This window comes from Opisthocomus hoazin, chromosome 8 (assembly GCF_030867145.1).
Source record: "Opisthocomus hoazin isolate bOpiHoa1 chromosome 8, bOpiHoa1.hap1, whole genome shotgun sequence".
Taxonomy (NCBI): Eukaryota; Metazoa; Chordata; class Aves; order Opisthocomiformes; family Opisthocomidae; genus Opisthocomus; species Opisthocomus hoazin.
The window spans coordinates 22,074,019-22,101,601 of NC_134421.1; the positions used below are offsets into that span (position 1 = coordinate 22,074,019).

Here is a 27,583-nt window from a genome sequence, read left to right on the forward strand (position 1 = left end):
GAGTTAGTTTCCCAACTACGACCGAAGAAAAACCTGCTGGTGTTAAAAATGGAGGTAGTAACTTGACAAAAGCAGTTATTTGAAAAGTGTGAAAGTTGTCGTAAAAACACATAAGAGGGATGTGCAAATATGTGGGATCACTGTTATATGAACAGTTTTCATAAGTGTTTTGATTAGGCAACAGCATTCCTTGCTTTAAAGTGACGAGTTAGGAGCACATTGGAATCATGAGAGAAGCCTGGTGAGTTTACTTTGTCCATATACTCTTCTTATGAGCTTCTGAAAGCACCGTGATAAAGTGACCCTGCAGAAAATCTGAACTCTGCCTCTCCTGCCCACATCCCGCTAACATGGCCTCAGCAGTCTCGTTAGAGACAGCAAGAATTAGAAAGCACGACTGGAGCAGAACCGAGACAATCAGGGCCTATAGATTTCATTTAAAGTTTTAAACTAAAACACATTTTCTGCGATGACACAGTTAGAAATCCAGAAACAGATGTGCGAGATTTTGACGCCATCACGAAACCATCCTGACGCAGAACGGATCCAAAACGAGAAGGCGGGGTCTGCAGTGCTCACGCTCTGCCTCAAGCCGCGGCCTGTTGATCGCGGCGAAGCGGCAGCACACACACCCACCACGAACACCTTCTCCCGTCGCCAGCAGCACCGCGCACCGTCTTTCGGGGCAGGTTCGTGTGAGCCGAAAGCCAACCTGCCGCAGCGTGGGTGCAAAAAAACGACGTCAGCCCAGGCGGGGGGGTTTTCGTCAGGCACCTCTCGCCCCAAACACAGGCAGGCTGTCCACGGCTGCCCGCTACGTCCCAGGGCAGAGCAGAAGGGACGTGCAAGCGTGAGTTAATTCAGGACGAGCAGAACTGGAAATCAGCTAAGCAGAGCCGGCTGCATTTCAGAAACGTTGGGTTTAAAAGGACCAGTGCAAAGGCGCTTCGAGTTTACCAAACAGGACATCTGCAGGATGCGGGTTTGCAAGTTTTTGCCTGTTTAAGGCTTCTGTAAATGAAACCTGAGACTGAAAAAGTGCTCGGTAAATGGGTAACAGGGGCCTGGGTGAGAGCTGGGGTTGTTCTGTGTGAGCTGCCTGGCAGAAGTTCCCACAAACGCACACGGGGAGACGCGGAGGGGGGCTCTGAGGTCCCCTACAAAGCGTGTTTGACGGTCACGTCTCGGCGGACAGACCCCAGGCAGCGGCGAGGCCAGAAACGGGCTCCCGGCACCGAGCCCAAACACGAGCGAAGCGCAGGAAGCCGAGCGACGCGGAGACTCGGGGCGGGCGAGCCCGGGAGCCCTCTTTTTCCCGGCCGGGCGCAGACCCGCCTCGGGCGCGCAGGTGGCAGAGCCGCAGGCCGGGCGCAGAAGCAGCTCCCCGGTGCCGCGGGCCCCGGCTCCCCAGCGCCCGCTCGCCCGCCCGGCTTCCTGCGCCCGGCCCCGCGGGACCGGGCCGGCTCGGCCCGGCGGCGGCCGGGGGAGGCGGAGGGAGGTGGGAGGAGACGTGGGAAGGTCTTGGGTTCGCCGCTACAAATCTGGTGACGGACCCGCCGCCGGCACATGGCGGTCGGCCCTTGCCGCCCCGCGCGCGGCAGGTGGGTGCGGGGCGGCCGTCGGGCGGGCGGTGTGTGGGGGGGCTGTGTGCGTGCGCGCGCGCTTGCGGCGCTGCCCCGCCGGCTCGACGGCGCCGGTTTCCTGGCGGGCCCCCCCCCCCGCCCGCTCCCCGCCCGCTCCCCGCCCGGCGGCGCTGAGGGGAGGCGGCCGCGGCGGGAGCGGCGATCCCCGAGCCGTGGGGGAGCTGAGGGTGGGGGGCGGCCTCCGCGCTGCGCTGACGTCGCCGAGGGGCCGCTCCGACGAGGCTGCGGCTCGGGGTGCGCAAGATGGCGGCAACGGCGGGTGACGGGTGCGTGCGGGGGCGGCCGGCGGGAGCGGGACGGCGGCTCTGCGGCCCCGCCGCCCGGGGGCGGCCTGCGGGGGGGCAGGAGCCCGGCGGGGAGCGGGGGCGGCAGGGACGGGGCGGTGGCGGCGGGGCGGTGCCCGCGGAGGGGCACCTGAGGAGGGGGCGAGGCGGCCACGGCGCGGGGCCGGGGGAAGCCACCGGGGCGGGGGCGAGGGGGCTGCAGCCGCGCCAACAGCTCTGGCGGCGGAGCGGGACCCCCGGGACCGTCCTCGGTGCGTGGCGGGGAGCTCGGCGGGCCCCTGCGTGGGGGTCGGGAGGGCGGCGGGGCGAGGGAGGCCGGGGGGCGGGGAGGAGAGGCGGGCGGGCGGGCGGGCTGCTCGGGTCCCCTGCGTGCCGCTTGTCGTCGGCGGGGGGCGAAGGGTCGCGCCGTGTCGCGGGGAAGCGCCGCACCTTCCGAGCGAAGCAGCCGCGGGCAGCGCTCGTACTCCCGCGGGTGGGCTTAGCGGAGCGGCCGTGGTGCGGGGGCCGCCGGAGCGGGGGCCGGGCGTTCTCCGGGGAGCTGTCGGGGCAGTCGGCGACCCTTATTTTTCTAAACGGGGAGAACTGCCACGTGCGAGCCCAGACCAGCAAGAAACGCTGCGGTTTTCGTGCTGCTGTGGAAGTGCTTCAGCCTGGGCTGCTCCCCGTGAGTTGGGGTCTGCGGGCAGCGCCGTGCGGGGCTGCGGGCGGCTCCGGCCGGCAGCCGGCGGCCTGCGCCGTCCTGGGCCGGCGGGGAACGAGGGGGGAAGCATGGAATCGCCGAATGGTTTGGGTTGGAAGGGGCCTGGCGGATCGGCTGGTGCCAGCCCCCCCGCCGTTTGCAGGGACACCTAGAAAAGTGATCTGTGCGGCTCCGAAGAAAGGGTGCTGGGGAGTTCCTCGTCAAAGGCTGTGCTGTTAAAAATCGGGAGTAACTTAAACAATTTCTTTCTGAAGTGCTGCTTTGATTTTTTTAAGTCTTACCGTTATGCCTGCAGGAGTGTGCTGCAGCTTGAAGTTACGTCCATCAGTGTCTTATTAGGTTGTTTTCTTTCTTTTAAAAAACAAGAAAAATTGTTCAAGAAAGCAGTAAAGCAGGGCGTCTGCCTTCTAGGTAGCCTCCTTGTTACCTGAAACTTTCAGTTGTTCAAGTACTCATGATTCCTGTTTTTGCAGATATTAAGCAAGTAGTCTGAACCCGATGAAAATCAGCTTGATAAGCTGTCATCTGATTTAAAAGCCAGAACATTAATGGGACACGCGAGCACACACACCTGTGTGTGTATGTATATCAGTAAAACTATGTACTGCGTTTCTAGTCTTAACGCTTGAGGTTTGATTTTTCATTTATGTGCCGAGCAATTAATTATGAAAATAGTGACCAAGGGAAAAAGATTTCCTTTTGTTTAGAGTTACAATTTTAAAATTTATCAGCTGCGAAGATAAATCTTAAATTTCTTGTTTACGTGGAACACAAATAGAAGAAAAACATCTGTTTGCTTGACTTCCAAGTTGCTGGGTTTTGGCATCAAGTACTTTCTCAGCTCATGAGTTACCCTAAAATGTGCATTTTGCCAGCCGTTCTTTAGTGAAACTAGATAAAGAAGCACATCAACAAGGTTGAAATATGGTTCAGTGAAAAAAAAAAACAACCTATTCCCTAGATTGTTATTTCTAGTTTGTAAAACTTTGGTGCAGGAGACGACTTTTGTATATCTGGTTTCCCAGACAGCTACTTCAGCAGTGCAATTCTATATGCTAGTACTTGTTGTTTTGCTTACTACTGCAGCTCAGGTCTGTGCTAAGAACAGAGGGGGGCTTGATCTCTGAAGTGCTGGTCAACTAATTCACAGTTTCTTTGTGTGTGTGCACAGAACTGAACCTCGGGAGAGAAGAATGCAGAAACTAGCGCTGAATAACTTTCTTTAGGGGTTTTTAGCGTTGAAGCATTTGCTTGTGCTGTTTTATTCCAGCTGCAGCTTTCTAGTAGGCGTGGGAATGAGTATGCAGCATTTCTTAGGTTACTTCCACAATTATATGTCACTTCACTCTCGTTTTGTCCCTGAGCTATTTTATCTTTGCCAAGTCTTGGTTCTAAGGTGAAGTTTTAAACTTTTGTGGCTTGGCGTAGTCTCAGTACTTCAGCGTTCGATATCTTAAAACATTAATGCTGTTACAGTGCTGCTTGACATTCAGCTGAAGTTTGCTTGGTCTCAGTTTTGTACTTCTAGAGTTTTTGCAGTCTTTTCAGGTATTTCTCTCTTTTTGACCAAACTTTGCATTTTGACCACATTTTCTTCAAAGAAATCTCCCATGCCAAGATATTTCCTCCCCCTTTCCACCCCGTTGCCTTTCTTCACACATCGACGTAGGTGGGAAAATGTCACGCTGGCTCGGCTGCTGGTGGGGGAGCTGGGGCTTGAGGTTTTTCTCTTCAAGGCGCTGATCTTGCGCTTTCGTAGAATCGTGTTGCTTTTGCATGAAGAGCTTGATTGTGCAACCCTGGTTTATGCAGTGGTTGTCCCGAAATCGGCGGGCTGCTTTTGTCTGCAGGCCAGTATCTGCTTGCATTGAGATATGGAAGTAGTTTCACTCTTGGTAATATTTTTTTTAAATGGAGAAAAAAAAATTGCCTGACCATATAGTATTAAAAAGAAGGAAAAATAAGGCACAGTGTTTACACAGTGACTTAAAACCAGAAAAGGTTGACCTGTCAGCCTCCTCTGACTGGCAGCATTGCTGTGTGTGACAGCCCTGTAGGAAGGCAGGATTTCGTGTTATTTTCTGGCTTGCTGGAAAGGACCGTTACTAATATGTTATGAAGGAAAATCTATTTCTGTTAGCTCAAAAAACCAAAGATGAATCTTCTCTTAAAAATCCTGTCTACCATATTTAATTATTGCAGCAGACTTTACATAGGTAATACTTTAATACTCCAGAAAGAATTGATATGCGTAGTCCAACTCTGAAATTTCAAAGTGAATTTCACCAGTGCTAGAAAAGCTCAGCTTTGTTGGGGAAAACAGGTTGTCAGACTACCAGAAGGCATGGGACAGCCCTAGTGGTCTTATTTACAAAGACAGTTTTAAAAGCAAACTTTGTATGCACGACTGTTTGTGAAAGAACCTCATTAGCAGCCTATGAATAGACTGCGTTTTAGAAAGAATGAATGTTATGGATGCTAGCAAGCTGAAGAAGTTCAGCAAGCCATTATTTTTGTGATCTGTTGACCATAGCACACAAGGGATCTCGACCTCCCGTAATACGCTATGGCTGATACTTAATCTGGAAATTACTGAGTGGGTACCCAGAGGTCATGGCGCCTGAAATTCTTCCGTGCTGTTAGTATGGGCTGGAGACAACTCTTAAATTGAATGAGAATGATTAACAAGGGCATGTAAAACGGTGTACACTTTATTAGTTTCTCTACAGCTGGCTCAACCTTTTCTATATTACAGAATAAGCCCTACACAACACATGCAATGCCGGATGCTGATTATGCGCTTAGTTAGTCTGGGTCTTATGCTGGTGTCTGTATTGTAACATTTTGAAAGGTGCCAGCCGTGGGCCATTTAACCAAACAAAGACATTTCTTGTTAAATCTTTTAACTACAGTTTTTTAGCTAAGTACCGGGTGATAAGTAAAGCTGCTTTCCTATCCAGCTGCAACTTTGTACCTGTTTCCCTTCCGTAGTGGTGCCATGTCATGGGCTAAGGGTTGTTGTAACCTAGACATCTGTTCTAAATTGAGTAACCGATTCTTGTGTATTTCAGAACGGTAAAAATGAAGAAATATTAACATATTCAAGGATAGTAGCTGGAATATAATCTTTTGGGTTCTATCCAGAGTTGTCTAAATCACTTTCTGTTTTTGTAGCATGGTTTACTTATCTGTAAAACATAGAATCCTGGACCTTGATGTTGTACAGCCTAGGCCAGGTCCACAGCATGCGTGCATTTATAATGGCATAACTGGTCTCGCTTGCATAGCCTGGGTGTTTGACAAACCGTGGTACTCCTCAGATGAAGTAACTGTTTCATCTGACAAGTACTGTGCACGATGATACTGCTGTTGTGTGCTATTTAGCCCTGCTCCTCAGTGACATCGTGGGCATGAACACCCGAGAGCAAACATAATCACTTCCTGGCTGATTGTTTCTCTCTAGATGATATCTCTCAACCAGAGAAAATCAAAAGAAAGATGGTAAAAGCATGAAGAAAGAATGAATTGCTGTCTCTTTAATTTTGGTTAGTGAAAGCCTGCCTGTTTGTTCTAGGTAAATGCACCTTACAGGAGAAAGCAAATACAGCAGCCTTGAACAAATAAATCCTACCACATAAACTTACTAAATGATGTAAGCCAATGCTAGCCAGATTTTTAAGTTAAATTTTTTGAAGGCATGGATTAGAAAAGTTCTGTTCAAAATGAAGGTTTTTATAAAGGTTGCAGCAGCTGAGGTAGGTATCTAATGGTATTTCTGTATTATGAAGAAATCAAGTTCTGCTTTTCCAAGTCACTCTTTTAGAGCTGTTAGGATGAGATGTTAAAATGTACTCACTGAAGATACCTTATTGTAGAAAGCACTGGTATAATGGGCTTGCCTGAGCACAAAGGTGCAGTGATTTAATTACAGGTGTGGTTTGATTAAGGGTTTGAGTTGCATAAAGCCTTATTTGTCTGAACTGTTGGAGCTGTGTAAATGTAATAAATTTCAGTGAACTTTGCACTTCTACACCTGTATGCTTAGGGACAGAATTAGTAGGAGCAGTTTAGAATCATAGAATCACAGAATGCTTTGGGTTGGAAGGGACTTTCAAAGGTCATCTAGTCCAGTCCCCCTGCCATGGGCAGGGACACCTTCCACTATATCAGGTTGCTCAAAGCCCCATCCAGCCTGAGCTTGAACACTTACAGGGATGAGGCATCCACAGCTTTTCGGGGCCACCTGTCCCATTTTAAGCTGTATTTGTATCCAAACTCTGTAACAGTGTCTTTTAACTAAATCAGTCCTCCTTTGAAAAAACCAGGCCCAATCTAAAGTGTAGCTAGTATGCTTCAGTTCTGTGCCAGAAGGTACTGGAAATGTAAACAGTTGTCTTCAGCCATTTAGTCTGAGTTCAGCTGCTGTTAATGATGTTGATTGTGGCTCCACATGACTGAGTGCCTTTGTATGTTTGGTGGGACTTAGTTGGATGGAGGTCATGATCTGAACCTCTAGTATGACTTTGGTATACTGACACCTGTGAAAGTGATATGGTTATGGGTATTTATGAACTGTAACCTAGAGCTTTTTTTTCTTTTTTTTTCAGTTGCAGATTGAAATATCATGGACAGAAAATAGTTTGGATGATGTGTTTTGCTGGTGTATCTCTGCAATTTCAGTTTTAACAATGGATAAGTGTAAGCACATAGGACGTCTGCGACTGGCCCAAGATCACTCCATTCTGAATCCTCAGAAATGGCATTGCATGGACTGCAATACTACCGAATCTGTGTGGGCGTGCCTCAGCTGCTCGCATGTGGCGTGTGGAAGATATATTGAAGAACATGCACTAAAGCACTTTCAGGAGAGCAGTCACCCAGTGGCATTGGAAGTAAACGAGCTGTATGTTTTCTGTTACCTCTGCGATGATTATGTTCTTAATGATAATGCAACTGGTGATTTAAAACTGTTGCGAAGTACATTAAGTGCAATCAAGAGTCAGAACTATGAGTGCATTACTCGAAGTGGGAGAACTTTGCGTTCTTTGGGTACAAGTGATGATTCTTACCTTGCACATGGAGGTGCCCAAGCGTTGCTTCGGAATGAAGATCGCATGTTCACGGCTCTCTGGCACCGACGGCGTGCGTTCTTGGGCAAAATATTCAGATCATGGCTTGAGTTGACACCTACTGGAAAAAAGATTTTGGAAGAAGAAAGGCGTCGGGAGGAAGCAGAGGAAAGAAGGGACGAAGCTAGGAAGAGAAGACAAGAACGAAAGCGTCAGTTGAAAGCAGAGATGGAGAAGATGCCTCCGAGAAAGAGCAGTCGTTTACAAAATCAGATTAGAATGTCCTCAGAAACAGCACCCTGCCTACAAAAAACATCACAGAACATGGAACCTGTGGCAGAGTTGAAAAAAACATATACCTCAGATGAAGTAAGATTGAAAAAAATAAGTGACTCTCCAGTTAAACGAAGGCCTACAGTGACTCCTGGGGTAACAGGACTGAGAAACTTGGGAAATACATGCTATATGAATTCCATCCTGCAGGTATTAAGTCACTTACTTATTTTTCGAGAATGCTTTTTGAAGCTTGATCTCAACCAAACTCAGGAACTCTTGGCGACAGCAACCAGTGGTAAAACCAGATCTTCATCTAAACACCCATCAGTGGCTGCCTCATCATTACATGGGAGTGAAAACCAAGAGAAAGTAAAGGGATCGTCTTCTGTGAGGCGGCCTAGTTTATCCTCTGGATTAAGTGGAGGAGCATCAAAAAGTAGAAATATGGAACTTATTCAGCCCAGGGAGCCCAGTTCAAAGCATATTTCTCTCTGTCATGAGCTGCATACTCTGTTTCAAGTTATGTGGTCTGGCAAATGGGCACTGGTGTCTCCCTTCGCCATGCTTCATTCTGTGTGGAGACTAATTCCAGCCTTCAGAGGATATGCCCAACAAGATGCTCAGGAATTTCTCTGTGAACTTTTGGATAAGGTGCAGCAGGAACTGGAGACTACAGGGACCAGATATCCAGCTCTCATCCCTGCTGCTCAAAGAAAACTTATAAAACAGGTTTTGAATGTGGTTAACAACATTTTTCATGGACAGCTGTTAAGTCAGGTATGTTTTGTGATTTTTTTTTTTTTTTTTGTGTAATGATTTCTAGTTATGGGTTTATACTGATCAGTGATGGGCATACTTCAAAGGTTAACGCATTTATGACTACTGAGGGGGGCTGAGGAGGATACAATATATAGAATTTCAGAAGAAAGGCTATTTGGGTACTCCTAAAACTTTCAACAGAGAGTTACCTGATAAACATAAAAGTGTTAAATCTGGTATTTTAAAGCACACCTTTGCAACTACTGACAAGTATCTGACTTTGCTATTAAGCACCAACTAATTGCAGGAGTAAAGAATTTACAATTTTAAGCATCTAGCTTATCACTGTAGTGATACTAGATAAAAGGTGTTAAGGAAGGTGTTAATCTCATCTAAGTGGAAACTGGTTAGGTAATGGATGCCAAGCAGGGAATTATTTCAGTAAATAGCTTGAATTTGAGACTGGTTACTACAGAGTAATTGCCTGTCAGTCATGCTGTGTACAGGAATACTACTTTTCTGTTGCAACACAAAGATACAGAAGGCTCGGTCAACACAGGAACCAAATATGTGAGGTGGAGGCAGTGGTGGTTTTCCTCTTTTCTGCCTGAATACTCTCCTTTTTTTCTTCTCTTCTTCTCGACTTCCTGTTAAGTACTTCAGTGTGTTCACTTACTATTATGCATATCCCAACTGTGTGTGTGTACGAACGTCTGAGAACTGACTGCACAAACAAATGCTGGGTTCTGTTGAATTAATCTAACAGCTAACCACATTGCAGCAGGAACAGAGGTTGAGAAAGTCTTGGCCACCTGGAATTTGTCTTTAGCACACATGCACATGTTACTGAGGGAGTGCAGAAGCATTTAATGGATGTGTTGTGTAAAGGAGTAGAGGTTTAACACAAACTAAAATGTGGATGTTCAGATTATTTTATTTGATGGATGGTTTAATGTTTTAATTATGTGATGCTAGAAATCCAAGTGGTTTTTGACGAAGGATTGTTTACCGCTATGATATCTATAAACTTTATGATAAGATAAAAGGACTTTTAAAACTAGGATTGCTTGCAGCATATGTTAGATTTTAGGTCATCTTAGGTTTTGCGTAGCTACTAGAAACTGTTACATCTAGTAGTGAAACCAGATCATTCTCTACCTTCCATTTGGCCCAGTGTAGGAACATTTCTGTTGGCATACTTTGTTTCCTCGGGGTAGTTAACATGTCTTGTATCGGGGTTGTGCTAATACAGATATCTAGTGTATTATGTCATTAAAGCTTTCTATCTGAAAATCGCACTTTTCTCCAAAATAGTAACTTTGTTAGTAAAGCAAAGCAATTTCTTAAGTATACTGACAAGGCTTGGTTGCATTCCAAGCCTTCTAACAGAACTTATTTTTTGGAAGAATTTTCAAGGCTCAGAGAGACTAAGCATTATTGCAGCAGTAGCACTTGGTTTACATGTTTTTAGCTTTGTTATGTGAAGAGGCTTGTGACTAGAAACCCTCCCACCTTCCTGAAACCAGGGAGGGGAATAATGAGAATTCACTCAAGTGTCATCGAGTAAGACTGAAAGGGAATTAAACAGTTTTGAGCTATCCTGTAACTTCTGTGACTACTACACACAGCTCTTGTACTGCAGCTGGGTGCAAAATACAGCCTCGATGAACTTCAGAATGCCTGAAGTGAGAGGAGCAAGGAAAAGAGTATTGAGTCTGCTATCTGTAGAGCAATTTCTCCCCGGCTCATTAGGCAGTTCCCACAGACAGTGTCCAACACTTTACCTCCTAATGTTCCCTTTGTCTTCTGCTACTCCTTTGTTCCAGTTCAGTCTTCACTAGCACTTTTGAACATGATAAAAGCTAAAGGTAACCCCTGAAGATTTACGTTTCCTCCTTGATAAAATTTATTCACGTCATCTTAATGACTCAGGCCCTGCTGTTTGCAGATGAGAGGATGAGCTTTAAAAACTCTGTTGGGCAATTCCTTTCCTCTCAATAAGACAGCTGCATCATGATTTCACAAGGCGTTTGTCAGAACTGGCAAAACTGCTGTAATGAAGTTAAAAAAGGTAAGAAAACATCCATGCATGACTGAAGAAAAATATGAAAGACTTCTTGCCGTATCTTCACATCTTTGACAGTGTTAGCTCTTAAAAGCAAGGAGTGTATGCTTTCTCCTTGTAGGCTTAACTTTACCTACAAGCTGTACACAGTTTCCCTCTAGAAGATAGTTGGAGCCATAGCCTGTTCTATTTATTAAAAATGGGATGGTATTTTAGTCTAGAGTGTTTTATAAACTATATCTGAATTCAGTAAATAAGGGGAACTGAGAAGCTTGTTTCTGTGCAGCAGTTGCCTTCTGTTTTAGGATCACAAAAAAAGCTATTATATTTACTATTCCTTTGTACTGAAAACATTAGTTAAAGATATTTGATTCTGTGAGGTACTGAAGTGCAATGAAGTCAATCTTCTTGACCTTCAAACCTCAGGAATACCATGAACTACTCGATACAGTCCTCAGAGGATCACTTACGGTGCAGATAAGCTGTATGTTTACTTAGGTTTCACATTGCTTTCACATGTGCGATGAAATATTTCCCTTCTTCTAGCTGTGCTGTTTTAATTTGAAGTTTACCATCAGTCTGTTGCTATTGAAATGGCTGCCTGGTTCAGCACTGCAACTGAATTTAGAATAGAAAATTAAGAAAGGAGAAAATTGAGTGTGTGAGATTTTCTGCAGATTACTTTTTGATAACTAGAAAAAGCTTTAGGTGATGTCAAAACAGTTGTACCTTTTATGAGTTATTTGGTTTTATTTTGTCATATTCTCAACTGATTTAAAGTAAGTCTTCCTCAGCTACTACTTCAAATCTTTTAGTATTTTATGGAATGCTAAACTATACATAGTGAGTAACACCAGGAATAGCATGGGTGGATTGCCTCTTGACTTTTTTTTTTTTAATTTCTTATACCAATGTGCTTTTTACGATTACAGCTTCCTGCTCTGCAGTACAGACCGTGAAACTTCAATACCCAATACATCTAAGGGAAGTAACGATAGGATATAGAGCTACAAAACCCTTCCCCTCTATTCTTTCCTTTTTCACATGCTAGTCTTCCTCCTGTGATTGAGTGGAGAAAGTTGTGCTATAGCACTTCCTGAGCACAGGAGTCTGTACCTTGTAAACCTGTGCTTTCAGGGGCAGATCTGCTGCAGCAGTGGCTCGTCTTAACCCACTGGGGGACTATAAGCAGATGCCAACATGTCTGTTAAAATCCTAGTTCTTTCCAGTCCCTCTGTGGTTGTACTCTTGTGGGAGGTACCCACTGTCTCCTGTCCTCGACCCTTCAATGGGAAAGGAGAAAATACTGCACAATGAAGTTATGTGCCAGTGCTGAATGACCCATACTGATTCACAGATCTTTGAAGTACACTTCAAGAGCTGAAGTAGGTTAGCTACCATCTGTCTCAAGAGTTTTTTGGCTTGCTTTTTTTGTCAAATAGTCCTGGCTATATAGCGCAGTATGCAACAATTTTTAAGGTATCTTTATTTCAGACTTTGTCCATATTAAGCAAGGAAGTCGGCAGGTATATTTTTAAAAATCCAGAAATTGAAATAGCAGATTTTAGCTTTAGCCAAAATAAATGTATATTTTCAGCACTGCTTTGGGAAAATTGTGTCCCATATGTCCAAAGAAATCATAGTAGCAGAAACTGTGGTGTGTGTGTAGCTATACCGGTATGAAAATTTTTGTCAGAATGATTTATACTGGAGGAGAGAAAGACAGGAAAATTAGTATGAAAGTATCGTGAAAGCTGATCTAGATAATCTAGCTGATCTAGGAAGCTAGCCTAGCAGATCTAGGAAATTTGCAGATATTTTTCCTGGCAAAATCTGAAGTGTAGATTTTACCTCTTGAATTTCAGCTTTTTAACAAAATGGCTTTACACTTAGGATAACATAAGAGTACACAGGTTTTGATTGCTTTAGAGGGCCATTTTAGATTGTATTTTTGAAGACTTTAATATTCACAACAAGTTTGAGTCAAGACTATCGACATCACAAATGACGAAAGAATAGAAATGTGTTACTGGTACGGCTGATTTGGAGGCACTCTTGACACTGGAGTATAGCACATACGCGTCCCAAATGAATTGCCCAATATAACTGTCTCCCAGTTCAACCCATGCAGTACAAAGCTTTCTGGAACTAAGAAGTGGTAGTTACTAAGGAAAATAGATACTGTATGTTTCAAGTGTCTTGTGCTTTTTGGCCACTGCATTAGTGAAACTTCTACCACTGTATTGGTCAAACCTTAAAAACTTCCTGAAGTTAAAAATAAGCCTCTTGCCATGAAAATTACTGGGAAAAAAAAAAGACTTTTCTGTAAGCCAGACAGGATGATTCTAGATATTTTTACTGACTCTTAAAGAATGCCAAAATTATAGTTCAGATTATTGAATCTCTTAATATTCTTAATGTTGTGTGTGGTGAGATGTAAAGGTATATTTGAGTCTGATATTAGCAAAATAACTTGTCAAAATAGACACTGAGGATCAAATTATTATTTTAGAAAACTCTTTTGTTACCAGAGATTGTTTATCTTCCTTCAGTTGCTCGTCTTTCATTCTTTATTTTTCTTACGACTTTGTGACAGTTCACATGTACTTGTGTGCGTGTACATATGCACATGTGTGCACACACAGAATTGTTGATGTTGGAAAGGACTGCTGGGAGTCATCTACTCCAACTCTGCTGAAAACCGGGTTGCTCAGGGCGGTATGCAGTCGGATTTTAAATAGCACCAAGGATGGAGACACTACAACCTCTCCAAGCAGCCTGTGTCAGTGCTAGACCATCCTCGGAGTAAACAGAGTTTCTTCTGTCTGAACAGAACCTCCTGTGTTTCAGTTTGTGCCCGTTTGCTCTTGTCCTGACACTGGGCCCCACTGAGAAAAGCCTGGCTCCGCCTTCTTTGCTCCCCCCATCAGGTATTTATACACAAGGAGAAGATCCCTCTGAGCTTCCCTTCTCGAGGCTGAACGCTCCCAGCTCCCGCAGCCTCTCCTCGTGTCAGATGCGCCAAGCCCTTGCATCTTCTTTGTAGCCCTTTTCTGGACTTACTCCAGTAAGTCTGTATCTTAGAATCATAGAATCATTAAAATTGGAAAGGACCTTTAAGATCATCAAGTCCAAGTGTCAGCCCAACACCTCCATGCCTGCTAAACCATGTCCTAAAGTGCCACGTTTACACATTTTTTGAACACCTCCAGGGATAGTGATTCCACCACTTCCATGGGCAGCCTATTCCAATGATTGACCACTCTTTCGGTAAACAAATTTTTCCTAGTATCCAATCTCAACCTCTTCTGACACGACTTGAGGCCATTGCCTCTTGTCCTATCACTAGTTACTTGGGAGAAGAGACCAACACCTACCTCACTACAACCTCCTTTCAGGTAGTTGTGGAGAGCAATAAGATCCCCCCTCAGCCTCCTCTTCTCCAGACTAGACAGCCCCAGTTCCCTCAGCCGCTCCTCATAAGACTTGTTCTCTAGACCCTTCACCAGCCTCTTTGTTCTTCTCTGGACATGCTCCAGCACCTCAATGTCCTTCTTGTAGTGAGGGGCCCAAAACTGAACACAGTACTTGAGGTGCGGCCTCACCAGTGCCGAGTACAGGGGCACGATCACCTCCCTACTCCTGCTGGCCACACTATTCCTGATACAAGCCAGGATGCCGCTGGCCTTCTTGGCACACTGCTGGCTCATGTTCAGCCGCCTGTCAACCAACACCCCAAGGTCTTTTTCTGCCAGGCAGCTTTCCAGCCACTCCTCCCCAAGCCTGTTGCATTGCATGGGTTGTTGTGACCCAAGTGCAGGACCAAGCACTTGGCCTGGTTGAATCTCATAGAACTGACCTCTGCCTATCAATCCAGCCTGTCCAGATCCCTCTGCAGAGCCTTCCTACCCTTGAGCAGATCGACACTCCTGCCCAGCTTGGTGTCATCCGCAAACTTAATGAGGGAGCACTCAATCCCCTCATTAATATAATTGATGAAGATATTAAACAAGACTGGCCCCAAAACTGAGCCCTGGGGGACACCACTCATGACTGGCTGCCAACTGGATTTAACTACGTTCACCGCAACTCCCTGGGCTTGACCATCCACCCAGATTTTTACCCAGCAAAGAGTACACCTGTCTAAGCCATGAGCTGACAGCTTCTCTAGGAGAATGCTGTGGGAGACAGTATCAAAGGCTTTACTAAAGTCCAGGTAGACAACATCCACAGCCTTTCCCTCATCTACTAGGCAGTTCACCTGGTCATAGAAGGAGATCAGATTGGTCAAGCAGGACCTGCCTTTCATGAACCCGTGCTGGCTGGGCCTGATGCCCTGGTGATTCTCCACATGCGTGGTGAGCACACTCAAGATGAATTGCTCTATAATCTTGCCCAGCACTGAGGTCAGGCTGACAGGCCTGTTGTTCCCCGGATCCTCCTTCCGGCCCTTCTTGTAGATGGGCGTCAGGCTAGCAAGCCTCCAGTCATCTGGGACCTCCCCTGTTAGCCATGACTGCTGATAAATGATGGAGAGTGGCTTGACCAGCTCCTCCGCCAGCTCCCTCAATACTCTCGGGTGGATCCCATCTGGCCCCATAGACTTGTGGGTGTCCAGTTGGCGTAGCAGGTCATTAACTGCTTCCTCCTGGATTGTAGAGGGGTTTATTCTGCTCCCTGTCCCTATCTTCCAGCTCTGGGGGCTGAGTACCCTGGGAATAACTGGTCTGACTATTAAAGACTGAGACAAAGAAGGCATTGAGTACCTTATCCTTTTCCTCATGCTTGGTGGCAGTGTTCCCCCCCATATCCAGTAAGGTATGGAGATTCTCCTTGGCCCTCTTTTTGTTGTTAATGTATTTGTAAAAACATTTTTTGTTATCTCTTACAACAGTGGCCAAACTGAGCTCTAGCTGGGCTTTTGCCTTTCTAATTTTCTCTCTGCGTGACCTAACGAGATCCCTGTACTCTTCTTGAGTTGCCTGCCCCTTCATCCAAAAGCGGTAAACTCTTTTTTTTTCCCTGAGTCTCAGCAAAATCTCTCTGTTCAGCCAGGCTGGTCGTCTTCCCAACCAGTTTGTCTTTCAGCACATGGGGACAGCCTGCCTGCCTGGACCCCTTTGCCCTTCAGGACTCTCTCCCAAAGGACTCTCAGCCAGTGTCCTGAACAGGCCAAAGTCTGCCCTCAGAAAGTCCATGGTGGTGGTTTTGCTTACCCCCCTCCTTACCTTGCCAAGAACTGAAAACTCTATCATTTCATGCTCGCTAAGCACATGACGGCCTCCGACCACCACATCTCCCACCAGTCCTTCTCTGCTAGTAAACAGCAGGTCAAGTGAGGCACCTCCCCTGGCAGGCTCACTTACCAGCTGCGTCAGGAAGTTATCGTCCACACCCTCCAGGAACCTCCTAAACTGTTTCCTCTCTGCTGCGTTGTATTTCCAGCAGACTGCTGGTAAGTTGAAGTTACTCATGAGAGTAAGGGCTGGCGATTGTGAGACTTCTGCCAGCCGCTTGTAGAATGCTTCAGCTACCTCTTCATCCTTGTTCGGTGGTCTATAACAGACTCCCAGCAGGACATCTGCCTTGTGGGCTTTCCCACTCATCCTTGCCCATAAGCACTCAACCTTATCACGATCGGTTGTTGAGCTCTATACAATCGAAGCACTCCCTAACATACAGAGCCACCCCACCGCCTCTCTTTCCTCACTTGTCCCTTCTGAAGAGATTGTAGCCATCCATTGCAGCACTGTAGTCATGAGAGTCATCCCACCATGTTTCTGTGATGGCGACCAAGTCATAGCTGTCCTGCTGCATGGTGGCTTGCAGCTCCTCCTGTTTGTTGCCCATGCTGCGTGCATTGGTGCAGATGCACTTGAGCTGGGCTATCCAGCTCACCCCCAACCCCAGCATGCCCTGCCTGGGCTCATCTCTAGTGAGCCTGGTTATATCCCCTTCCCCCTTCAAACCTAGTTTAACACCCTCTCGATGAGCCCCGCCAGCTCATGTGCAAGAATGCTTTTCCTGCTGTGAGACAGCTGGACTCCATCTGTTGCCAGCAGGCCCATCTTGTACTGGGAAATGCAGCACCGGACTGAGCCCTCCAGCTGTGTCTCACCAGGGCCGACGGGAGGGATCGCCTCCCTCCACGATGCTCTGCCTCATGCAGCCCCAGAGGACGCTGGCCTGCTTTGCTGCAAGGGCATGTTGCTGCCTCATGGTTTACTTGTCCCTCAGGACCCCCAGGTCCTTCTCTGGGGAGCTGCTTCCCAGCCTGTGCTGGTACTGGGGTTATTCCTACCCAGGCACGGGACGTGGCGTTTCCCTTTGTAGAACTGCATGAGGTTCCTGGTGGCCCATTGCCCAGCCTGTCCAGGTCCTTCTGGGCAGCAGCAAGGACCCTCTGGTGTATCAGACACTCCACCCAGGTTTGTGTCATCTGCAAACCTGCCAAGAGTTTAACAGAATTTGCCCCAGTATCAACCCCTGGGGTACACCACTAGTGTCTGGGCTCCAGGTGCGTTTCATGCTGCTGAGCACAACGTGTTGAGCCTGGCAGTTCGATCAGTTTTCATTCCATCTCGCTGTCCGTGTATCTAGCCTGCACTTGAATCATTTTTTCTGTGGGCACGTTATAGGATACAGTGTTGAAAGCCTCACTGAAGTAAAGATAAGCAACATCCACAGTTTCCCACTCATCCACTGGTTATCTGTACCAGTCATCTCATTGTAGGAGGAAGGCTAGCAGGTTGGTCAAGCGTGATTTTCCCATCATAAATCCATGGTACCTACTCCCAGCCATCGTCTTATCTTTAATATGTTTGGAAATGGTTTCCAGGATAATTTGCTCCATCGGCCTTCCCACAGATCAAGATGACGCCGATTGGCTTGTAGGTCCCCGGATTCTCCTTCTTGAAGACAGGAGTGACGCTTGCTTTCTTCCTCTCCTTGGGAACCTCTCCTGGTTTCCATGACCTTGCCAGGACCTTTCAGAGATGGAGGATGGTCTTGCCACACCATCAGCCAGTTCCTGTTCTTTGAGTTTAATCGGGGATAGTTTCTGATTCTAGGCAAGCAGAAGGAGAAGGACTGTTGATATTTTCTGTGGCTGAAAAAGGCCAAGTAAGGGAGGAGAAAAAAGGAGGTTTGTGCTGATTTATGTGAAAGCTGCTTGGATACATAATTCAAGGAAGAAAATGAATGTTGAATTATGAGTGCAGTGTTTTACTGAATTGGCACATATTGCAAAGCAGTAAATAGTTGTTGATGATTTCTTTATAGAGTGCTGTTGATCAAGTTTAACATAAATGATTGAAGAAATACCTAGGCAATGTAATTTTAACATCTTTTTTGGAGTGGTGAGGAACCCTTTAGAAGCTGTTTTGTTTGGCATAGGTTTTGAAAGTCTTCTGTGAGGATTCCACTGCTTTTGAATCTGGTGCCTTACGTAAAGCTCTGCCTAGATTTCTGTTACAGCAACACCAAACAGCAGTGAAAGTGAAGAGCAGCAGCTGTGCTGGTGTCGTAACGAGTTTCCTCTACAGCAAAGTTGTGATTAGTTACTGTTTCTGCTTAGGCCATAGTATCTTGGGCTGTGAGGTTTTTTCCCAATAATTCACACTTATTATAGCAATGCCATGTAAGAACTAGCTTTTGATATCTCTAGGCATACTTAAAAAAAACAACAACCCAAACCACAGACTGTTTGATTACTTCCTGATCATATTTAAGATGGAATCTGAACAAAATGTCTCCCCCTGCTCAGCACGGCAGAAGGGCAATGTGCAGCGCCCGGAGAGATGAACGTGCTGAGACCCAGCGAGTGAAGCAGGTTCTAGCCAAGGTAGTATGAGGACTATGTTTAAAGTTTTAGAAGGCAATGCCTCTCCTTGCAAATCGTGCTGCATTTACTTGCTCAACACGTGTGTTTCAGGACAGATTTGCTGAGAGATGGGGAAATGAGCAATCTCTGGGTTGTTTGAAGTTCTTCAGTTTTCGGTAGTATGCTGTGAGTTAAAGTTTGGGGGACAGTGCTGAGGGTGACTCACGCAGTGCGGGGTATTAAATCTACTGTGGAACAGACTATTCAAAACTATGAGAACTTTAGGTAGGTAATAGGAGGATTTGCACTTAATCTGATCCATGACCCCTGTACTGATTTCTGTATTCTAGTATTAGTCTCTGTGCTTGTATGTGTAGCCTGAATCACAAAATGGTTGTCAAGTTGCTTTCCAACTAGATGAAGGTGACATTTTAAGTTAATCTAGAGGAGGCCATTGAATCACAGACCACGGTTCACTGTGGTTATGCTTATGTTATTCTGTTAAATAGATACGGATCATTTTGCTGATGCTGTATGCTCATCACTACAGAGTTAATTTTTTTTTATAACTGAGGAAATACAGTATGGATTGCCATGTGGAATTACATATTATAGCAGTATCATAGAAATCCGCTTCTACTTTGATTACTTTGCTGTGGAAAAATTTTATTACTAGTCTATGTATCATGTAGTGAAAACTTTAGTAGTGAAAGCTCAAAAATGGGACTGGCCATCTTACTGTTCTTAAAAACCAAAAAAGAATTAGAGGAGAGATGGTAGCAGTTGTCTTTATTCCATGCAAGTGCAGAACATAGGCAAAACAGTGGATGATGGAGCTGGCTGCTTCTGCAGCAATATGTTAACCATTTTCTTTGGCTGCATTTAAGCTGAATGGCATCCGGGGCAGCGGCTGTCTGTCAAATTATTGCAGGCACAATGATGCTTGTCTGAGTGGCCTCCATGCTTAGCTTGAATCAAGCAGTTTGATCCAGCTCTTTTCAGTCTGGCCTTTGCCCTATGATTGAATACTGAGCTTTAACCAAACAATTGTATATACTACCCGTGTTTCAAAGTGTGAGAGGGTGGTCAGGGCAGAACATAAGGTAGAGTTTTCAGACTGGCTAAAAACAGTAATATCCTTTCTTTGCTCTAATGTAAACTTCTCATGTAACTTTGTTATAAATGACAGCATTAAGGCTTCTTAAAATAGCAATTATGGAATATAACGAGGAGGTGAAATCGAACTTTGAACTTGTAAAGTGTAGTCCTAAAAAGATACACATCACTAACCAGATTGCTAGAGCAGACTCACTTCCCTGTTACTGTTGTGCATACTCATACCAGAAAAAGTTACATTGAACAGATACATAAAAGTTTTTGCCAGCCCATTGAGTTAATGTTTGGGGATTTTTTTGTTTTATTTTTTTGTAAAGACTTCACATCTTGTTCAATCAACTTTTGAGCAATTTATACAATTTCAGTGCTTTTCATTAAAAAAGAAAATCTGGATTGTGCTGTGTGAAAGGCAGTGGAGGACTGTGAGAAAAAGGAGTCCCATTTAGGAGAGAAGTGATGGGGGGTGTTGAGAAGCCCGTGCTCATGGACAGGCCAGTGCAGATGGATTCCACAGAAGGGTAGGGATCCTCCTGCTTGTTGAGTAATCCAGTTCGTAAGCTCAGGCCTGGCTAAGCAAAAGACTCCCAACCTTTGTTCCAGCCCTGATATACTTCTCATTTACCACTGAGTGAGAGTGTCTCCAGGAGCAGTTAGCCCACGGCGGCTGATACGGCTGGGTGTATGCGTAATCGAATACGTCAAATTGCTTGCCTGTTGGCAAGCACGCAAGTCCCAGGTAACTCTTCAGAGTTTAACTCTGCTGCAGCCTCGTGGTGAGGAGGAGCGTCCTGCATTTGAGGAAATAAGTGCAGCTCTGTATCAGTACAGGATTTTGTCAACACAAATCAGCTTTGCTCACAGTTGCGTGATGAGATAAGAAGCAGCACTATTGCATCAGTTTATATTTATTTTTGAGAGGCAGAAATTGGAAGCTAGATCAATTTTTTTTTTTATTTTTGTTTGGGATAGTACTCATTAACTAGGTGGGAAAGAAGATCTCAAAGTAACCCAGATTGTTAACACTACATTTAAAACCTCAGAACTTGTTAAAATTATCTGTACTGAGTTCATCCTGAGCCCGTTAACCTTCAGTATGCATTCGCATGCAACAAATTCTTAAGTAACTTGTAAATTAAATAAACTCTTGGCCCAACAAAATTACCCATTTGTACAGCAGAAATCTATTAGTCATTGTGTGTTTATGCTGGAGTTAGCTTGAACTGTAGCCAAACATATCATTTTGTCTCCAACTCCGGATTCCAGCTCTGAATTACTAATAGTTTGTGGCTTTGAAACGTTGCCAGATGTTAGCACTTACAAAAGGAGCTCCTGTCAGTGTAAATTAAAACAGAAGATTCTCCTCTTGTCTGCCATCTAAGTTCAAAGTTTTGTTTTCTAAGAACAAGGCAGTGGTGTTTTCTTCTTCTTAAGAATTTAAAGCAGCTAAGCATGTGTGCCGGTACACAAATACACACGCACATTAGGTAGCTAATGCATAGACTGTATAAGCTGTGGTAGCTAATGAATGTATTAAATAATTACTCACAAGAACACCTAGGAGGAAGGTGTACCGTAAGGTGACAGATCTGTCCTTACACAAATGATCATGAAATAACAAACAAAGCAGGGTGACTAATTGCAAAACAGCAAACCTTCAGAGGAAAATAAAAGAGCTCTCGAACAAAACTGAGGGCGTTTTTACACTTCTGTAGGCTTACTAACCTAACTGAAGAGAACTACACTGAGTTTGCGTAGAACAGCAACACAAAGGCGTGCCTGTGAAATAAAAAAATTTGGGTCCCTCACAGATTTTAATTCCTTTATTACTACATCTTCATATTAGTTCCAAACAACTTGTGGTATTTTCCTAAATAGGAAGTACGCTCACAGAGATTTAATTTGGCAATTATTTACCCTTGTGGTGCAAACTTAAGGAGATAAGGAGGTATTTGATATTCCATTTACTGTAAAACACAAATGGTGGTGTCTTATCACACCTGGCTGTTACTCTGAGCTGATAAATAACAGTATCTTGACAATCGGTCCTATCTGAAAATTTTGGGTTCTTTTAATCTTTTTGGTGGAAAAGTTTTAATTGTTGGGGAAGGGGATGGGAACATGTAGGATGCTTACGGAAGTTCTGTCAAAGCCATCCATCTGAACCCAATTAAAATTCAGCTTATTTTCAGAATATATCTCTTCTAGAGCAGTGAGGTTAGAGCTGCTTGAGTTAGTGGGCAACTGCAACTTGTAAGCCAATAAATACATTGACAGTAGAAAACTCAGGTAGTTACTCTTCAGGATTGTATTGTACTTTGGTGCATTGAACATACCAAGGTGAACATATCTCTGGTCTCACACACACTTGATATTTACTGGTATTTGTAGCCCTTATGAACTATGCTTGTTACAGTCTAAACAGAGTTTCACTACTGCATAGGTTCAGCTGCTAATAGAAGTTGTTCATCCACGTGGATGGTGGAAGGGTGGAGGTCCTTCGGGGGAAGACTCAAATGATGTGACACTCTTCCATAAACAGCTTGAGCTGGCTTTTAGAAGACTGCAAATCAACACCTAATGCGTTGCCGTTCCAGCGTCGAAGAGCTACTGCTTTTAACTTACTTTCCTAAATATTGAATATTATCATAACTTAATTATCGTCTGCTGTATTATCTGCATTTTCCAGGTTGACTCACTTCACTTCTTGACATTTTATTCATGTTGTCTTACTGCTTGTCCTTTCCCTAGTGTGACGATGGATCCACTTACTGAAAGAAGAAATAAATTATTTTTACCTGTTAATTTTTCTTTGAAGAAGTGTGCTTCCTAATCCAGGCTTCCCTGGAAGACTTACAAAGTAAGAAGGATATGACTTTAAAATCCCCAGCTGTTGGGTTGGTGTTTTTTTTTGTTTTGTTTTGTTTTTATTAACCTAAACTACAGTTTCTCTCTTCCATGTAAACTTTCCTTTTGGAGTGTTTCTTTTTGGAGAAAAGATTCCCAAGACTCCACCAGCTGCTTTCTCTTGGACAGCCCCAGACAGACTATTTTGACCCTGCTTTGGTTTCTCAGTAAAACATAAGAACGCTTACCTATTTGTGATTAACAGAATTGGACATGCTGCTTCAGCGAAAAGAAAGTAGCTGCATCATTTCTTTTATTAAATGGCTGTGTCTTGTCTTTGGTTGCATCAGTTATCTCTAGGAAGAAACCCCCACCCCCCCCTTTTTTTTAGAGCTATGTTATGGTACACTTTTAGCAAAGTAAGTTTTTGAGCGTAAGCAACTGTTGAAATACTGTTTTACAGGTTACATGTCTTGCCTGTGACAATAAGTCAAATACCATAGAACCTTTCTGGGACCTGTCCCTGGAGTTTCCTGAGAGGTATCACTGCAACGGCAAGGAGATGTCGTCTCAGTATCCGTGTCTGCTGACAGAAATGCTGGCCAAGTTTACAGAAACTGAAGCTTTGGAAGGAAAGATATATGCATGTGATCAGTGCAACAGTGAGTAAAGGCAGTATGTACTCATGCATATGTTCTCTGTGTAAAATGTAAAGTAAACTGACTGTGAAAGCATGGAAGGAAAATACTAGAAGTCCTAAAAGTATGTTGCAAAGAAAGTCCTGGCGTGGTCACCTGACAGCTATTACTGACCATCTAGAACATGGAGTTGTTCAAAGGATGTTGTAAAGTGTGATGCTTCTCTTAGATGGTCTGGTCACACACTAACGGGGATTCCGATACTCCCAGCTGAAGAACCCATCAGCTTTTTAAATTAAGGTGACTGAGTGACCGCAAGTATTTTATCCTTGCGGCATAAAACAATCCTTGCAAAATGGCTCTCAGAGTGTATCCTTTTTAAGGAGGCACATGCCGTAGCTATTTAGGTCCACACAAATTTGGTGGATAAATCTTAGACTGAAATACAAGGCTGTTATCGAGATTTGTATTGTGTAACTGTGTGTTTGGCCTCAGCAAAACGAAGGAAGTTTTCTTCTAAACCAGTTATACTCACAGAAGCTCAGAAGCAGCTTATGGTGTGTCGACTACCTCAGGTTCTCAGATTACACCTTAAACGGTTTAGGTAAGTAGCACCACAACAGTGTTCCAAACTGACCAATTCCATCCTGCTCTTCCATTGTTTGGGATCGATGTTTCTCAGCATCAGTTTCATTTCCCTTTGCTAGTACAATGAGAAATAGTTATTAGAAACTTCTTTTTCTCGTTTAATTCAAACATCAGTAAGATATGCTGTAAGTAGAGAACTGACCTTTTGGATTCCAACTACTTGCTACTTTAATACCAAAATTACTTCATCCTTCTTTTCAGTCGAAACCTACTAACCTCGCTGTGAACTCTGTTGGTAAAAATTAATCTTTTGTTATCTTCAGGTAGAGTAAATGCTTACATTCACTAATGTACAAACCGAGATTATACTTAGTGGAAGTCACACGTAACCTTCGTCTAACCGAGCACGTTAACGCATTAGCCTGAGAGTAAGGAAGTGGAGACTGCATCTCTGTGAACTCTCAGTCCACGCATTATTATAGAGCCTGTCCCGAACACAAAGGAAAATGAAAATGAGATAGAAGAATAGATGAGAAATACCAGTGAGATACAACATGTGGGAAGTACTTCCCACACACTGTTACACAGATCTTAAGATGGGTATTTCAGAAGATGAGAATAGTAGGTATTGTAGACACATTTTTAAAAGCCTTGAAATAAAGAAGTGAAAGAGGAAGGCTAGAAAAAAAAAGTGTGCAAATTAGCATTTATTTTGTGCACAAAGACAGTAGCGAGGGTAACACTCGTTATGTTAAAACATCATTTAGAATGCTGTGCTCTTCCTTTGACAGAACGTAAGTTTTCATTTGCCTTAACTTCCCAGGTGGTCCGGACGCAATCATCGTGAGAAGATTGGCGTCCATGTTCATTTTGATCAAACGCTGAACATGGAGCCTTATTGCTGCAGAGAGTCCCTCAAGTCCCTCCGACCCGACTGCTTTATCTACGACTTGTCTGCTGTGGTCATGCATCACGGGAAGGGCTTTGGCTCGGGGCACTACACTGCCTACTGCTACAATTCAGAGGGAGGTAGGAACTGGCTGTGGAATGGGGAGCGGGGGAGAGGGGTGTTTGTAATGCTGAGCGGAGAAGCTGGCTGTCTGCTCGCAGATGCAGAAGGGAGTCGCTGGTAGCTGACCTGCCTGGAATGAGAACTGCAGTTCTGCAGACCGAAACAGTCGTATTGGCTCGTTAAACGTGCTCTGGCTATGAACTCTCATAAATCTACGGGAGCTAAGCTGGGCTTTTAAAACATAGGGGCAAATGTACTGGAGAAGCTGAAACAGTATACTATTTCTACACAACTTGTTAAATGAGACTCACTAATTAATTATTAAATACAATGCAGTTGCCTCAGATCAGTGTCCTGATGATATTTTTTTGGTGCATTTCTTCCCTGCAGGATTTTGGGTACACTGCAATGATTCGAAACTCAACATGTGCACTATGGACGAAGTATGCAAGGCTCAAGCTTACATTTTGTTCTACAGCCACCGACTTACTCAGGCAAATGGACATGGCAAAACAGCATGTCCCAGCACAGCTGACAGTCAGCAGCACACAGAATTAGCTGACTGTTCCATGGACAACAGTAGCAGCTAATCCAAAGCCAGTCACCTGTGTGTATGGTAAAAGTTTGAATTGTCATAACTATATATATTTTTAACTGAAATTAAAGTACAGTATTGTACTTTTTTACTTTGAAACTGTGTACAATGTTTATATACTTTTGTATTAGTTAAAGTACTCTTTACAATTGTTAGTAAAAGTTTTTATTGACAGTAACTAAGTACCTAGAATTTCAATGCAGCTATTTTTTTAAGAAAAAGATTGCTATTTGCATTTAACTCTTACCTCAGGCTGTTTTTTAAGCTGGTTTTGTATTTTGATAATCTTTTTGAATTGGTTTAGAAGTATGACTTTCAATGGGCAACTGATGTTTCTCTGGTTAATTTTCTATATATGCTTGTGTACGTTCTATAGTATAGTTCTAATGATATCATGATTCTTACTGTCTGCAGGAATTACTACTAGGTCTTAGAATATTAACATTCACCAGCAAGGAACGTTTCACATGTCCAATAGTAACTGAGCTTTTCACAGGAAACTTTCTGTATGTTCTTCATGACTGAAGTGAAATTATTCTGCAACCTTCAAGGGAGCCACGCTAAAGATAGGTTGATAGAATTTCTTAAAATCTGAAACTGAGGAAATAGAGCATGTACTTATTTTCATGTAAGTATGCGAGAGGAGCATTTAATAACACAAGACTGTATCTTTACCAAGACTTCCATGTTCTACCCTTAACAAGTCTGACAACTTAAAGCTCAAGTGCCAAATTCAAAGTGCTGACTTTGACAACCAGGGGCTTTTTATTCCAAAAATGTAAAGCTTTCTTAAAAAAACCCAAACAACAAAACCACCCTCACCCACCCGCTGTCATTGCCACAAGAACATTAGCACCCCCTTTCTTGCATGGGATGAGCTTTCTTTAAATTGGAGCAAGCGTTGGCTAGCTCAGTAATCTCTAATGCAACCCACTGAAAAGAAGCTGTACAATTTGTCTGAAAGCATTTTTCAGTCTGACTGGTTTCATTAGCTACAACTGCTGTACCTTCTCCACGGTCCTACCACTAGCATTAACAGAACTGTGCATTGAGGAGAGTCTATCAAGCAGGAATTATCAGTCGCTCTCCACATACAGTAGTTAATGCCAAGTAAATTTTAATTGTGAAGTTATTTTGCATAAATCCTATGCAAGTTGTTACCTCATCTTCTGCAGAGTTTATACCTCAATAAAATGCCTTGATGTGGACAGAAAACCATGTGTGTACTGGAATTGGTTCCTACATTATCCTTACAATCTTTATTTAAAAACTGTTTTGAAATGGTCTAACATGGGTTTAGGCATTAACTGTAAGGCTGCTTTGGCCAGTTGTCACTGATTGAACAGCTGGTTTTATTCATGACTTCTATCACTTCTATGTACGCGCTCGCTAGAATACAGCATCTTTCAGAAACATAGTGGCCTCAGATCTCAGACTTTCTTTGCTTGTGTTTATTCTAATTAAGTGTGCAAAAGCAGTTTGGTCCTTTTTTTAAAGCCAAGGGCCACCTGCTGAAGTGAGATGATCCCACAAATCTACTTGTTATGGCTGGGCAGTCTTTCAAATACTTTCCTTCTCTGCTGCCCTTTCTGGTGAGGACATGAATGTATTCTAAGCACTTCTTTCTACTTACAGGGAGTGCAGGGGAGTAGAAACGAAGGGGAAAGAGTTGTGCTAATTGCCTTGCAGAATTCTGATCCTTTTTCTTCCCCGAAGAGCATCTCAACCAGATACACAGGGGTCCTAAAAGACTCGAGCGTTAATGGAAGAGTCTATCTCGGGCCTTGTAGAGAGAGGTGGGTGGAGGAGGGGGAGTTCCTTAGCCTCAGTCATCAGTATTAAGCATATAGTCAAGTCCCATAGAAAGAATCTTATCCTGCCCTCTCTTTTCTAGAAGGATTGCCTAGGCTGTGTTTATGCCTGTTCCCCTGCATTTCCTTTTACTGCAGCAAGCCTTACCTAAGTCTCACAGCTTTCTCTAAAAGACATTGTCCTGGCTTCAGCTGGGATAGAGTTAATTTTCTTCCCAGAAGCTGCTGTGTTTTGGATTTAGTTGAGAAGAATGTTGATAATACAGTGATGTTTTGGTTGTTGCTAAGAAATCAAGGACTTTTTCAGTTTCCCATGTTTGGCTAATGAGCAGGTATGCCTATTAAACTGTCTTTATCTCAA

The 27,583-nt window shown here is 44.2% G+C and overlaps 1 protein-coding gene across 5 annotated transcripts; it reads left to right on the forward strand.

The window, feature by feature from the left end:
- Positions 1 to 1,027: 1,027 nt before the first annotated feature.
- USP44 (ubiquitin specific peptidase 44) lies at positions 1,028 to 27,583 on the forward strand. Of its 5 annotated transcripts, none has more exons than XM_075427983.1 (6): positions 1,028 to 1,045; positions 7,235 to 8,749; positions 23,042 to 23,240; positions 23,712 to 23,820; positions 24,628 to 24,833; positions 25,207 to 27,583. In XM_075427983.1, the coding sequence occupies exons 2-6, from the start codon at positions 7,316 to 7,318 to the stop codon at positions 25,404 to 25,406; spliced, it is 2,148 nt and encodes a 715-aa protein (XP_075284098.1). In that variant the 5' UTR covers positions 1,028 to 1,045; positions 7,235 to 7,315; the 3' UTR covers positions 25,407 to 27,583. The 5 variants fall into 5 exon arrangements, with proteins under 5 accessions (XP_075284098.1, XP_075284101.1, XP_075284097.1 ...); XM_075427986.1 differs by lacking the exon at positions 1,028 to 1,045 and adding an exon at positions 1,517 to 1,601; XM_075427982.1 differs by lacking the exon at positions 1,028 to 1,045 and adding an exon at positions 1,766 to 1,909.

Coding starts and splice junctions, on each gene's coding strand:
- USP44 (XM_075427983.1), top strand. CDS start 7,316: ATGGATAAGTGTAAGCACATAGGACGTCTGCGACTGGCCCAAGATCAC. Junction 23,241..23,711: donor TGCATGTGATCAGTGCAACA/GTGAGTAAAGGC, acceptor GTTTGGCCTCAG/CAAAACGAAGGAAGTTTTCT. Junction 23,821..24,627: donor TTACACCTTAAACGGTTTAG/GTAAGTAGCACC, acceptor TTAACTTCCCAG/GTGGTCCGGACGCAATCATC.